General features: G+C 53.7%; 1 protein-coding gene across 1 annotated transcript; it reads left to right on the plus strand.

Annotated features, from left to right (window-relative positions):
* The first annotated feature begins 461 nt into the window (after positions 1-461).
* Scrt2 (scratch family transcriptional repressor 2) lies at positions 462-14691 on the plus strand. Its single transcript, XM_031372249.1, has 2 exons — positions 462-1102; positions 11978-14691. Exons 1-2 carry the CDS (start codon positions 970-972, stop codon positions 12763-12765), a joined length of 921 nt encoding a protein of 306 aa, XP_031228109.1. The 5' UTR covers positions 462-969; the 3' UTR covers positions 12766-14691.
* Positions 14692-15569: the final 878 nt, after the last annotated feature.

The raw sequence follows: 15569 nt of genomic DNA on the forward strand, positions 1-15569 counted from the left end.
GAGACTAGTTAGATCTGGGCATCCACATTGCCACTTCAGAACTGGGGCAGAGGAAGCCGGCTACAGGCAGAGGGTGGTGGCTGGCCGGCTCACTCTTAAATCCTCCTCCCCAGTCCTCATGTGCCTGAATTCCACCTGCTCGGGCCGCTCACCCTTCAATCTTGTCTTCTCCCTCTATTTAGTACCTTTCTTTCCCTTTCTTCGCATCCCCCTCAGGGTGTGTGTGGAGAGCATCCTTTTTTGTGTGTGTCCTGATCTCTCTTTATCTCTTGCGGGTGCCTGAGTGTGTTTTGCCACTTTCTCCCTGTGCCTTTCTTGTCTGTTTCTCCTGTCTTTTTGTCCTTCTCTTGCTCTCTCTCTCTCTCTCTCTCTCTCTCACACACACACACACACACACACACACACACGCGCGCGCGCGCACGCTCACACACACACACGCACATATTCTGATTCATTCTCATTCTCTCTCTCTCTCTCTCTCTCTCTCTCTCTCTCTCTCTCTCTCTCTCTCTCTCTCTGCGCCTGTGTTCCTCTCACTCTCTCCCCTCCTGCCTGCTCGCTGCTCGTTCCTCTCTGTGCCTGGCCTGCCCCCACCGCCGGTTCAGGGGAACGTGTGCGGAGTGATTGTCCTGGGGGACATTTGATGGATTAGAGCGCTGAACAGTTCCATTGCTGGGGGACCACCTGATCTCCTCCAGCCTGCGTCCCATATAAAGCCGGCAGCCGAGTGCTGAGCACAGCTCCAGCGACTGCCTGTGTGCGCGCCGCCGCCGCCGTCGCCGCCGCCGCCGCCGCGCCCGAGAGGCACCCGAGCCCGAGCCGCGACCGTCGCCACCCCGCCGGCTCCGCGGCCGCCCGCCCGCTGGGAGCTGTCCAGTGCTGAAGCCTGCGCCGACAGCCAATCGCGCCGGCCGGCCGCCTCCCCCACCGGGCCTCCCGTGCCCTGCGAGCCCCCCGCCCGGCTGCACCATGCCGCGTTCCTTCCTCGTGAAGAAGATCAAAGCGGATGGCTTCCAGTGCAGCGGGGTGCCAGCCCCCACCTACCACCCCCTGGAGACTGCCTACGTGCTGCCCGGCACCCGCGGGCCTCCGGGGGACAACGGTGAGTGGAACCTTGGGGGAGGGAAGCGGAGGATCCCCCAACTTGGGCTGCAGCAGGGAACCGCGGAGGAGACGTCTCTGGCCCAGTGCACCCCCGGGACTTCCAGAGGACCGGCCGGGCGGGGCTGGGGCTAGGTCGTACAAAGGAAAGTGGCAGGGTCGGCTCATCCCGCAGCCACGCTCCAGCCCGGACTTTCAAAGTTGTGGCCCTAGAATACGGCTGGAGTGAGGGGTGACAGAGAGAGGACGCCCCTAAAAGGCTAGTGGGGGTGGCTTGTAGTACCCTCTCACTGTTGAGGAAGAGAGACTGGCTGCCTGCGTGCTCCCTGGTGGGAAGGTAAGGGACCAGGACTGCCAATCCCCTGGGAGAGAAGATTGGCTCTCTGAGGAAAGTGGGAGCACCCGCCCCCCTTTCAACCATACTCCCCCCTGGCAATGGCAGACAAGTGCTCTCCAGCCCTCCTCTCTCCAACTCTTTTGTTACCCTCCACCACATGCCTGCCAAAGGCTGGGCCTGTCTTAGGGACTCAAAGGATGAGATTACTGGAAAGGGTTTCCCCAGCATACCTCCTGGTCCTCTGGACTGAACTCCCCCCTCTACAGTTTCTCACCCTACCCCAACAACCAAAACTACAGCTCCTCTGAAACCCTCCACATCCTGCCCCACCCCCACACCCCATCTCTTCTTAGAGCAAGTTCTTGTCAGGAGAAGGATTTGGGGGACAAGAGGTCATGCAAGCCCCAAAGGGGGGTGACCTTCAGAGGGCAAGAGTGGGGTGCTTCTGTGAACCTATTCCACACCAAGGGGCGATCATAATAGCACTCAGCAGCCCCTCCAGGACAGGTGTCTGAGAAGGAGGGGTTACTTTGGTAGTGAGACATCTGACATCACAGGGGTGGGGAAGAAAATCGAGGAGCAAGGCACTAAGAGTCTGAACTGGGCACCCTGCCGCACTCTAGGGGACTTCCAAGCACTCAGCCACATGCCAGCATTCTGCCAAGCCAGGTAAAGAGAAGATGCTGAGCAAATGTCTCTGTGACCTCATCAAGGTCAAAGAAGTTAGACAGTGATCAAGGATGCTTCATAGAGCCGTTAGCTCCTGGCACCACTTAGCTACAGAGCCCTCCCACCCACCCCCCCATTGCTCTGCCCACATCTCCCACTCTGCTATCCTGTTTTCTTGACCCCCGGGACCTTGGGGTAGAAGGCAGAGCCCAGATGGCTGATAGGACAGAGAGTGGACCTGGGTTGTGCCAAGGTTGGGGAACTTGTGCTGGGTGCCGGTAGGAAGTGAGGTCTCCACAGGTCTGGAATCCATAGGATCCCTTAGGAGACTAACACAAAACTCCTGAGGCCCGCTTGATCCTGTCTGCGGGCCAGCTGAGGAAACCCAGAGAAACCCAGAGAATTTCTCATGCACAGCCAAAACTGCAGGCTGTTCCTCAGAAGGGAGGCAGGAGAATGCCTTGCCTTGAATTCAGTCCAAACAGGCTTCAGAAAAAGCCCCTTGGTGAATGATGGGAAGTACAGATGGAGATGGAGTTGTCTTTATATAGGTCTCGCCAGGTTTAGCCTAAAACCACCTCTGTCTTTGTCCCTTTCCTAAAGGGATCAACTCCCTTGCCTCCAGGGAAGCCCAAGAGAGCTGCTCTATCCACCTGCCTGGCTTGGAACTCAACAGAGTTCTGGGTCTGTGACTTGTCTGTGACCTTGGGCAAGTGACTTCCATTCTCTGATCCTCAGTCTGCCCAGAGTGCAAAAGTTTAGATGTCATGAACTAAGCAAGCATCCCTCCAAGTTTGATAGGCTCTGTTTCTGTGGAGGGTTAACTAATGTGGAAGACACTGGGCCCAAGGAAATGCTGAGATCCACTGTCATGGTTTCCTTGGGGGATCTCTTCACCCCCACTATGTCTGAGAGGGGAAGTTTTCCCAGATTTCAGTCTCTGTCAGCTGTCTGATGGCAGAATAGGTCATCTAGCCTGGGCCACCTTGTCTTGCTGGCTGTGAATGGTCAATGTGGAAATCAGGAAGGATGGCCCTTCTAGCCTTTCAACTAGAAAACAGGGTCTGTTCTGCCTTGTTTTCCAAGGGCCTCTTCCCTGGATGGGGTGTGGTCCAGACTGTGCAATGAGGGCTCCCTGCATGAATAAGTGTTCTGAGGGTCCTCAGAGAGCCTGCTGGCTCCTGGTGGCCCGTTGTCTCTCCGCTCTGCCGGAAATAACCTTGCTGAGCATTTGAGGGAAGTGTGAAAAATTGCTGAGCTGACAGTTTTTCTCTCTCTCCCAGCATGTGTAAGTGTGCTGGGTAAACAAGGAGAAAGAGGGGAGGGGGAGATGAGGAGAAAGAGGAATGTATAGAGGGAGAAGAGAAAGGCAGAGGGATGGCCTGAGGCTGGAAGTAGTTCTAGTTATTAGAAAGATCTTCTTACAAGCCATTTCTGCAGCTTGGGATGCAGGGTTAGGATGAGACTGGGGGTGATGGGTGTGGAAGGGGGAACTGTAGATGTAGAAGTCAAATAAGGTTCCTTATAAATGCACAGGCCCCCAAGTGAAGTGTACCCTTCCAGCTCTGGGAGTGCCTAAAATTTCTAGAGAGTTCCTAGAGAACACCCCTACAAATACTCTCTCATGCATGCGTGTGTGTGTGCGCGTGCTGTGTGTATACACACACACACATACATACACACACACACACACACACACACACACACACACTCCCTTCCCCACTCTTTTCTGCTCCCTTCTTAGCCTCTGAAAATAAATGTCAAATGTACTTGGTTCCAGACTGACTCCAAGCCCACAGAACCTCAAATAGGGAAGGACACTCCTTCCAACTAAGAAGAACTCAGGATAGAGTCTTCTAGAACCCCTACAAGAAAAAGAGACAAGACCTAATTTCCCCAGCCTTTCAAACTTCTTCCCCTTGGCTCCTGTGACCCCTCTACAGTTGGTTCCTTCCTGGGAACCTTTTTTTCTCTTGCTTCCAGGGTGCCCCTGGGCACAGAAATGCCAACTCACACTCTCCTTCATCTCCCCCCTCCTGAAACCTAGACCCCCCAACTCTAGCAAGCCTTCTCTCTCAGCCCCAGAGCCCACTGCTCTGTGCTGGGATTCTGCAGTTTAGAGAGAGCAGCTGCTTACTGCCTGCCTATCAGTGGTCTCTGTGGACCACTGCCAAGGACATCTCCTGGAGTGTTCACCTCCCCTCACACTTGCCTCTAGCCTCCAGCTGGGAGCCAAGGCCCCCCTCTCTACCCAAACCCTGTCCTACCCACACCCTCGCAGAGTGCACCCTCCCTGGCAGACAGGGATCAATGCCGATCCAATAACACAGTTGTCTGCCCTCTGCAGCTACATTAAGCCTCCCCCAGCAGGCTGAGGAGCGCTCCTATCCTACCCATGGGCTTATCTAGCTGACCACATTACACTGGCTTCCACTTCCTTTTGCTGCCTCTGATGGCGCCGAGTAGTCGCTCCAGAGCTGGGCCCGGGAGCCCAGCTAAATGGACTCAGTTCTAGCACATTCTTCCCAAACCTTAAAAAGTCCATCTGGGGATGCACAGGGCTATCCCAATCCCTCAGCAGAGGGAACCCAGAGAAAGTGGGGTAGGTGCCCAAGGACACACAACAGGACCATGTGTTTGAAACCATGTGGCCTTTGGCATGTTGATCTTGGTCTAGAGTTGAGGTCTACATTAAAGACATTTACATGTCCAGGTCTATTGTTGATATCCAACTTCAGATTGAGGACTAGGCACAGACTGCATCCAAGGTCAGTGTCTAAGGTTTCAGGGCCAAATGTGGTGTTCAGAACATATTCAGTGCCTAGAAACTGGTCCAGCTCAAGATTCTGGGACCAGGGCTAAGATCTAGGTCCAATTCCCAGTCTAAGGTCATTCCAGAACCATCTCAAGTCTGGCTGGAATAGAATTTTGGGGTACAGCTTTAGCTCATCTTCATTAGCCTCAGTTTCTCTCTCAAGAAAGGAACAGCTAAGCATGACCTAGTGGAGCTCTGACTGATGACAGAAGAGTCTAGTTTCCCTATGAATTGTCAGGATTCAGTGGGAGTATGGGAGAATATCCACATGGAATCTGGGACCAATGCAGAGTTGGAGGCTGGCAGCAATTCCTGAGAGAGCAGGAGGGGAATTAAGGCCCTTAGGTCAGTCGCAGTACACAGCCCAGCATCTCTGGGGCCACACACATGTGCACACATACCCACTGTGCTAAGGGAGGGCAGCCTGGAAGAATTGCTGCCATTTACAGAGCATAACAGGCATGGAGGACTCTAAAGAGCATAGGCAGTAGGGCCTGTCTGTCATACATCCATATTGGGAGCTCTAGGGCCCAGAGCCTGGGGGCCTTATTGGGAATTAGCTGGGATGCTGCTGAAAGAACTGGAGGCCTTCCCACAGTTTTCTCCTGGAGTGGGCATCTGCTGCCAGACTCCAGGTAAAGGACTTTGGAAGAGACTCTTGACTGTACCCTTCTAGGGCAGAAATCAGAAACACTGAGGAGATGGGCCATGTACAGCACACCTTCAGACCTGGAGACACATACTTCTATCACTACAGCCCCTTGTAAAGTCTCTCCTATTGATTCCCACAGAGCTGTGGGCCTCCTTATGAGCCACAGGAACTGGGTCATTGTCAGGAAAGCCCAGAAAACAGGGAATTTCAGGAGCCAGGGTGGGGGAGGAGAGCTGGAATTCTCTAGAAGCCCCTTGGGTCTGGGTCAGTAGGCATCAGTCCCGGGTGCTACAGCCCTGGTTGGATTCAGCCAGACCCCTCACTCTGCCCCCAGCACCCCTGTGGGCAGATGTTCCGAGGTACCAGCTGCCAGGCCTTTGGAGAAGGTGGGTGTCATTCTGGTCCAGTGCCCAGGGAACAGCTAACAAAGATGCTGTAATAGGGGGAGGGGGAGGTGCCCAGCCCCTTTGCCCAGCTCTGTGAGCAGACAGGAGAAACTATTTTTATCCTGCTTTGCTGCTGACAGACCTGGCTTTCTGCTCAGCTGGCTGGCGCTGATTCTTGAGGCCTGAGGCCCTGGCACAGCAAGAAATAGCTCTAAATATACCCACGCAGCATCCCCATGGCCCCCACTGCAGCAGGATGAGTCCTCTCCAGGAACATAGCAGCCCCCTTTTCTGCCCATCTCAGTACAGGGAGGAGGAACCCGGGGCTAGAAGTTCCCTGGGGGAAACTTGGCACCCTGGGAGTCTTGGGGGACAAGAGCTTTGGGTTGGACCCATACTTAAGAAAAGGAGGCCACAGGCAGGCTCTGATGAGAGCTTGTTGTATGACCCCAGGGATCAAGGCCCCCTCCAGGCTCCAGCTTCTGCAGAAAGGTATGGGAAGATACGACCTTAGACTTGCGCTGATGCTGTAAGTCTCAGCAAGGGCCTCACATACAGTAAATACTCGGTTAATGTGAGTCGCTATGGTCAAGTATCATGTACAGAAAAACCAGAAAGCTGGACCATTTTCCAGAGTGACAGTTTCTTCCCACTCCATCACATCACTGCCCCATGAGACACAGGCCAACTGTGTGGCACTACTGGAAGACACTCCCACACACACCCAGCTGCTTCTCTTCCCTTCTCTGCAGGCCTCCAGTCTCTCTCTGGTGTTCTGGAGAAATTACTGGCTACGGATCCTGAAGCCTGACTCCCTGTCTAGTGACCTTGGGAGAGTCCTCTGCCCTTACCAGGCTTCTGGCATGCTGTAGCACCTGTTCCCAGGGCTGGCTGGTATTGCCTGCTAGGCCAGCAGACACAGTAGGATTTGTAAGACGTCCTCTCCCACCCTAGGATCAGGCAGGTACATGAGGCAGTGGAAAGGGGCCCCAGCATGTTAAGTTTTATCATTTCTCTATCACTCCTGTAGCACCAGATTTTTTTTAATGGATGCTGTAGTCCAAAGCATGCAGACTCTTGGGCATTCTCAGGTGGCATACACATCTTCCGAGTCCTCCCCATAAGCATAGGAGAGGTTCTTCTGGTCTTTGTCCTTGGGGGGGGCGAGGATTTCAGACTATAGAGGCCCCAGCACTTACCTGAGGTCACACAACTGTGGATAGGAGTCAGTGGTTGAGCCAAGTGGCCCACTTCAGCAGGACCCAATCAAAAGAGACCTTTCTCTGCTCGTCAGCTAGAGGACAACCTTCTATATCCCAACTCTGAGTGGGTTCTGTGCTAGGGTTGAAGGCCTGAGGTATAGTGTTGTTAAAGATCTTCCAAGGTTCACACAAAAGATGACTCATCCAAGGTCACACAGCAGCCTGAGACACTACGTCTCTGGACATCATCAGGAAACAAAAGACTGATAATGACAATGACTTGAGTGTCTGGATGCCATGGGCCTGGGGTTGGACTGAGCTCCTTACATGCATTACCTCCTGCACTTCCATTATGAACTCCCTTGTGCAGATGTGGTGGGCCGATTCTGACTCCTTTGCCCAGGGTCATATAGGGAGACATCTGCGGATCAGAAGAGAAAGGGAGTGAGGAGTAGGTTGTAAAGGGGATAAAGGACAGCACATAGAGATTGACTTTACCATGATACGGAAGTTTTTAGTGCATCCTAGTCAACCTTCTTCCCATGCAGGCTGAACCCAGAGAGATTAAGCAACCTGCTATCACAAAGAGCCACCCAATCCTAACTTGGCCGAGCAAAGTGTCGTCATATGACGTTCATAACTGATGATAAAGTCTCACAGCCACGGGACATCAAGCCTGGGGCCTTGGTGCTGGTCCTGAAGGCAATCCCATAAGTAGCTCTAGGCAAATGAGTAGCTGTTGTTTGAGGAATCCCTATTTCCATAGAGAGCCTGTTATCAGGATAAGATGCCGCAGTGCTGCAAGTGACCAGCAGAGGGCACCACAGACAGCACGAATCTGAACCAGAGCTGTAGGAAAAATCATTGAGCTCCTACTACGCACTAGTCTTTTTCATCAGAACATGATAATAGGGAAATTACACAACGCAGAGGAGGAATCAGAGGCCCAGAGAGAAGCGGCAAGAAGCTAAGGAGACCATAACACAAAAATCCAGCTAGGGAAAAATGGAACAGTGATCCAGTGTTAGAGAACAAGTGGCCAGGCGAGTCCCTAGAACAGTGGTGGGCTCCAGGTCCATCACTTACCTTCCTTGGGGCTTGGTGTTTGGTAAACCACACTGTTGTGAGGATAGAATGCACTCACACATGCAAAACACTTTGAAGAGAGCCTGGCATCACAGCAAGGGTTTTCTACTGATATTGTAAAGGCAGAGTCAAGTATTTTGTCCAAGGTCACACAGCTATGGGGCGGGAATGTAACTCAGAATCAGAGTGCTTGGCTAGCATGCACAAGGCCCTGGGCTCAAGTCCAGAGGAAGGAAGGAAGGAAAGGAGAGAGAGCAAGGGATGGGCTGACAGCGGAGGCCCTGCATTGGTTACTTTTCTGTCACTATGATAAAACGCCTTGAATGAGGAAACGTTTTATAAAAGACTTTATTTAGGCTTATGGCTCCAGAGGGGTGCAAGTCCATGATGGCAGAGTGGCGATGTGGTGGCTGGAACAGGAGGCTGGAACTTACATTTTTTGATGGCAAGCACAAAGCAAAGCGAGCAGACTGGGAATGGTGTGAGGCTTTGAAACGTCAAAGCCTGCCCCGGTGGCATACTTCCTTCTTCAGGCCACACCTCCTAAACCTGCCCAAACAGTGCCACCAACTGGGACCAAATACTCATTTCAAACCACCACAATCACACGGCTGGAAATGATATTGTGAGAGCCCAATGCAGACAGACTGCTTCCAAAGCTATGCTTTTAACCAATCTGTCACCATCCATTACAAAGCGAGCATACAGAGTGGTGGTCACTGCTGGGCAGAGTGATGCACATCTTTAATGACATCCCTTAGGAGGCTATCTCTGTGAATCCAAGGCCAGCCTGGTCCACATAGTGAGTTCCGGAATGACCAGAGCTCCATAATAAGACCCTGCCTTGAAAATACTAACTAACTAATTAAAGTGCTGGTCACATGATCAGAGCAAATCACATGACCACTCCCAACAGATCTCATCTCAGACCTCATTTACAGGGACCCAAGACACAGAAAGACACATGGCTTGCCCTAGGTCATTCCGCTGTAGCACTTGTGTCCTGGAGTCAAACTGCGCTCCCCTTTCCAAGGCCTGTGTGGTGTGGACCTGTCCTGAGAGGAGGACAGGATGGCTGACAGCCTGGCTGCTGGGCTGGTGAGCCAGGCTGCCTGGCACATTTCTGATACTCCGCATGTACTCACTAGGTGCCACTGGCTGGGGTCTTGGAGACAGGGGGGGCCCAGCCACTACCCTGTCCTTGAGTGTCACCTAAGATACAAGGAACAGAGTGATGCAGTGGGTTCCACTCTGTGTTCTATCCCATGAGCAAAGTCCCATCACTCCATACCTCAGCTTCCTTTTCTATCAGAGATTTCTGTAAGGACTCAAAAGTGGCAGTGGCCGGGCAGTGGTGGCACACACCTTTAATCCCAGCACTTGGGAGGCAGAAGCAGGCGGATGTCTGGGTTCAAGGCCTGCCTGATCTACAGAGTGAGTTCTAGGACAGCCAGGGCTACACAGAGAAACCCTGTCGGGGCAGTGGAGCTCTTAGTGCAGGGCCTGGCACCCAGCAAGTGGTCAGTAAACAGCTCACTACACCGTGTGGAGAAGGTGAAGGAGGAGAGGGTCTGAGAATACCAACAAAATAAATAACGCAGCCTTTGACAAAAGTGTCAGACAGGCTCCTGGCATGAGCAGTCCCGGCCTTCCAGATCGAAACCATATGGGAGAGGGGATGAGTGCTTCTGGGCCAGTCACCCTACCTCTTGAATTAAAAAACACTCACCACCATTGTCCCCTTGCCTCTGACCTTCCTGCTGAGTCATCCACCATGATTCCCAGTCAGTTCTGTGTGCAGAGGGTCCTATGCAGGCCATAGATAGGACCTAGAAAAATGGACACAGACGGGCGGTGTTGAAGTGCAGTGTGTCCAGATTTCAACCTGTGTCCATCCCAAATGCCAATAAAGGCAGAGGCCTGGAGGGTGGTGAGCCAGGTTCTTTAAGGGAAAGAGGCTGGCCAAAGTGCCCAGCCTGCCAGACGTGACTGGAACCATGCTTGTGCTTACAGGGCCAGCTGCTCCTTCATGGGGGAAGCCAGGGGCAGAGGGGCGGTCCAGGTCCCTGATGTCAGATGGAGAGGGCCAAAGGGGACTGCCCCTCCTCAGCTGTGAAAGCTGAGGAAAGGGCAGAACCTCTATTGTTCTCTGGAATCAGAGGACAATGGGAACACTTGGTAATTAAGTGCTGGATGACAAGTTTGCTCAATGTCTGCCAGGAGCTCTCAGAGGAGCCCAGTCCCCAGGGAAGGGACTAAGATCAGAAGAGGCCATGCGAGTCAGAGACAAATGGGGTGGCCCCTGCTCTCCAGAAGCCCCTACAGAGTCCCCTGAGAGAACCTGCCCATACAGCAATCACTCAAACACATGACAGACAGGATTTCTGGTCTAAACTCCAGTAGAACAGGTGGAGAGAGCATCTGTGTCTGTGTGTCTGTCTGTATCTCACACACACACACATACACACACACATATACACACACACATACATACATACACATATACAAACATACATACACATACACATATACACATACATACACATACACACATACATATACACATACATACACGTACATATACACATATACACACATACATACACATATACACACACATACACATACATACATACACACACATACATACACACACACACACATATACACAAGGCTTGGGGCCGAGTATACAGACTCAGTCCTAGAGAATTCAACGTGCAGGGGGAGAGGCAGACAAATAATCTTCATCGAAGCCTCCTTTTCAAGCCAAAAGAAAGAAGTCTAATTATTATGCTAACATTTACATAACACTTCTTGTGCACTTTCTCAATTTCTTTATATGTGAAATGGGAATTATAATTATACTATTTCCTATGACCATTGAGTTAAACTTTGTAAAGCATGACGTCTAGGCTGGCATACAGTGAGTACTTAATACTTACCCGTTTATCACCCATCTCTTTATATTAGGTCTGCCAAAGACTCTGGGGCTGGGTATCCAATTAATTACAAGCTGCATTCAAAGCAACCATTTTTAAAGACAAGGTTTCACTGTCTTTCAGTCTTTCACAGTCCACTCAGATTACTCTCAAATTCCTGACCTCAAATGATCCTCCTGCTTCAGCCTCCCTTTCGATCCCGAGTACCTGGGGCAACACATGCACCACATATTAGCTCCATTTTGCAGACACGAAATGCAATGAAGGCAAAGGCCATTGGAGTATCGAATGCCTTTAATTCCAGCACTCTGAGAGGCAGAGACAGGAGGATCTCTGTGAATTCCAGGCCAGCTTAATTAACTACACAGCAAGTCCCAGGGCAGCCAGGGCTGCTTTGTCTCCTTACAATAAAAAATAAAATAAGAGGCAGAGATTTGCGCGTGTTACAGAGGTGAAAAAGCAGACCATTCTTGGGGTGTGGGAGGACGTCTTTGGAGTGCAGAGGCTGCTCCAAGCTTAGATGGCTTGCCTGTCCCTCTGTGCCTCAGTCTCCTTCCACACAGTGAAAAGCTACCTCCACTGCTGTGCGTAGTTGCGACAGTGAAGGGCAAATGGACAGAAATGAGCCAACCTCTGCACCAACAGAGGGAGATTCTAGACCCGAGCGGACAGGCTGTCAGGGGGACACTGGTTTCCTGCCACGTTGGCTGGGCTTGCACAAGTGTAGGGCGGCCTGCGGGGAACAACCCCCGCCCCACCTCGGCCTCAAACCCCTCTCTGTCACCCGCAGGTTATGTGGCGCACTGTCTGCCCCCCAGCGGTTACGATGGCGAGCAGAAGCCTGGGCTGGAGCTGGCGCCCGCCGAGCCCGCCTACCCGGCCGCGGCGTCCGAAGAGTACAGCGACCCCGAGAGCCCACAGTCCAGCCTGTCGGCGCGCTACTTCCGCGGGGAGGCGGCCGTGACCGACAGCTACTCCATGGACGCCTTCTTCATCTCTGACGGGCGTTCGCGGCGGCGCCGGGCCGGGGCTGGCGGGGACGCGGCGGGCGCAGGGGACGCGGGCGGCGGCGGCGGGGAGCGCGCGGGGCGCTCGGGGGCGACGGCGGGCGGAGGGCACCGGCACGCATGCGCGGAGTGCGGCAAGACGTACGCCACGTCGTCGAACCTGAGCCGCCACAAGCAGACGCACCGCAGCCTGGACAGCCAGCTGGCGCGCAAGTGCCCGACGTGCGGCAAGGCCTACGTGTCCATGCCCGCGCTCGCCATGCACGTGCTCACGCACAACCTGCGCCACAAGTGCGGCGTGTGCGGCAAGGCCTTCTCCCGGCCCTGGCTGCTCCAGGGCCACATGCGCTCGCACACCGGCGAGAAGCCCTTCGGTTGCGCGCACTGCGGCAAGGCCTTCGCCGACCGCTCCAACCTGCGCGCGCACATGCAGACGCACTCGGCCTTCAAGCACTACCGCTGCCGCCAGTGCGACAAGAGCTTCGCGCTCAAGTCCTACCTCCACAAGCACTGCGAGGCCGCGTGCGTGAAAGCCGCCGAGCCGCCGCCTCCCGCCGGCCCGGCCAGCTGAGCCTCCGCCAGGCGGGATGCCCGCAGAGGCTTCTCCCACCCCTCAGTCTGCGTCTCCCCTGCCTGCACCCTCGGTGGGGGTGGGGGTGAACCCCATCTTGGCCTAGAACTTTCTTTTCAACCCCGACTAAACCCACCACTCATTTCCTGCATCGGATCTCCCTTCGCACCCACCCACTTTGTCCATTCTGGCCACCACTCGGACCTTGACCCCATGTCTGGCCTTCAAGGCTCCCAACTCAGGCACCAGGTCCGTACCTCTTCCAGGTCTCAGCGCTGGAAGTTTCTCCGGCCCCGACTCTAGGCTGTGCTCCTTAACTAGATCTTTCTTTTCATTTCTCAGCTGAGTCATTGGCCATTCCTCTATTGGAGCCCTCAATCTAAACCCAAATGTACCCTTGATTTCCTATCTGCCTCAGTTTCCCTGTCCACACAGTCCAATCCCTTGGGTCTCTGCTGAATTTCCATGTGTGTGTGTGTGTGTGTGTGTGTGTGTCCATCCAGGAATCTAGTCTTCACCACTCTTGGAGTCCTCTGCTTGTCCATCTCTGAGCCCCTCCATGCTTGGGCCTAAGGTCCAGCCACTTACACACACAATTCCACCTGACATTTTCAGTCTTTCCAGATCTTATCAGACATCCTGCTCTCTCCAACTCCATCCTCCCTCTAGTAGCTCCCCAGTCCTCAGTTTTCCTAGCTGGGAACAGACTTGGGAGGCAGCCTAGGGCTCTGCCCTCTCAGGTGTCCCTCCCCTCTTGCCCCAGGACAGTTCCTGTCTAGGCCTCAGGCCTGGAGCTTCGATTTCCGAGATTATCTGAGCACTTTCCCTCACCCCAGGAATACAGGTTCGCCTCCGCCTTTGCTAGAGGACAGCCTGGAGCACTTCACCCGTGGACACATCCCCTCGTCCAGCAGGGCCCCTTCCTCTATTTATTTGTGTATTTATTTATTTATCTATTTATTATTCTATTTAATCTCTCGGCTTCACCCAGGGACTGTCTGGCTTCCCCAGCTGGACTGGGAAGTTAATGGGCAGAGTCAGCGGGGCCGTCGCTCGCTGCTCCTCCCCTTATGTGTCTGGGGAGTAGCCCACCCTTATCAAAGCCTGAACTCCTTAGGCCTGGAGAAATGGGGGGAGGCAGAGCCTGCTGTTTCTCAGCTGGGCGGGGAGGGGCCATCAGAAGGTCCTATTTAGGGGCAGGTCCCCGGCCTTCTGCGCTTTCCACTCCTGGCCCAGGAAGCCCTTCCGGAGCCTCTCTCTTTGTTTCGTATTTATTCCTCTTTCAGAGGGACCCCAGGTTCCAGGGACCGACTGAGCCCCGGACCCCGCTGGGGCCTCTGGCCTGCTCCCGGGAGGAGTGCTCTCTCCCGGCCACGACTATGCAACTCTCCCGGGCAGAGGGGCCGGGACTGCCAGCCAGGCGCCTATTGGCCACCACTACCTCCTCCACCGCGCTTTTGCATGCCCGGGCGAGGACCGAAGCACACACCTCCGCGCGCACCGGCCCGGCCCCCTCTGCTTTAAGCACACGCCTCTTCCCACGTCCCTCTGCGTTCCCTTTCTGGGCAAGAGTCCTGGACACTCAGACCTCCTTCCCCTCCCCCTAGCCACAAAAGAGGGTGGAGACTGCAGACTTCTCCAGGTTGCTCTCTAGGGTTTCCGAGGGGTGGAGCTTCATTAGGCCCCAGGCTCCCGGAGGGAGTCTGCAGAGGTGGTGGGAGAGAAAGGGGTCACCAGAAGCAATTATGGAGGGTGCTGACCCTGTAAATAGGAACTTCTGACAGCAATAATTTCCCATGCATGCTAAATCTTTTGGACCCTCCCTTGCCGTACCCCCAACTCACCCCCCAGCCCTATTCCTTCCCCACCTTCAGCAGTATTACTTGTAACGCAATTCAGGGATATTAAAGGGACTTTGGCCACTCACCAGTGCCTCCAGACCTTTGACAGGACCGTGTTTAGACCCCCTAGTGCACCTTGGGACATGTGGCTAAGAGTTGAACAGCATTCCAGTGCTCCAACAATGGCAGCATTTATGAGACAACCCTTCCGCAACACACATTCCCCAATGTGATCTGAGGAGCACAGGCAGACGTGGCATTCCTTAGCTTCCCTCCTACAGCCTCTGGGACTACACACTGTCCTGGTCTGCTGTGGTGTCCAGTTCAGAAACAACCTCCATGCTCGCTAGATCTGGGGCTTATACTCTAGTTAAATCTCTATGAAGCAGAAGGCGGTTAACGCAGGGAATTGGCTGCTGGAAAGATCTGTGGGAAAGGATGGAGGGAGTCCTCAGCTTTTCTTCCAGTTAAGAGGTGATGATGGTCAGGAATGCACACTGAGGCCAGAAGGGGACAAATCTCTTGTGAGTTCAAGCCAGTCTAGCCTGTTCTACATAGTAAGTTCAAGGCAACCTAGGGCCACATAGTGAGATTTTGTCAAAAACAAAACAAAAGCAGCAACACAGGTGTGTCTAGGAACCAGGAGGCCACCACCGATACCTGGATAGTTCCATCTCTGCTTTGCTGGTAGCCTGTGTTGTAATGCTGCTGCAGAGCTCCGTCCCTCCAAGGTCATCTTGACAGCAACAAGAGTCAAAGGTTAGAAGGGCCTTGCCCACTTCTGCCATCCAGATCCCTGGCAAGTGTGTTCCAGTGGCAGAATTTAATGTATGGTCAGCATTCTTGCTTCCAGGAAGTCTGACAGAAGTGATTTTGACTTCTCAGCCCCACACTAGAGCAAACACCCTAAGGGAGGTAGAGATGGATGCTGGTGCCCCATCCATAATTGGTCCACCCTCTCCT

Source organism: Mastomys coucha, unplaced genomic scaffold (genome assembly GCF_008632895.1).
Source record: "Mastomys coucha isolate ucsf_1 unplaced genomic scaffold, UCSF_Mcou_1 pScaffold15, whole genome shotgun sequence".
In the NCBI taxonomy this organism is placed as follows: Eukaryota; Metazoa; Chordata; class Mammalia; order Rodentia; family Muridae; genus Mastomys; species Mastomys coucha.

Excerpts from the sequence above, each read along its gene's own strand:
- Scrt2 (XM_031372249.1), top strand. The coding sequence starts at position 970 with ATGCCGCGTTCCTTCCTCGTGAAGAAGATCAAAGCGGATGGCTTCCAG. Across the intron at positions 1,103-11,977 it reads CGGGCCTCCGGGGGACAACG|GTTATGTGGCGCACTGTCTG; the intron begins GTGAGTGGAACC and ends TGTCACCCGCAG.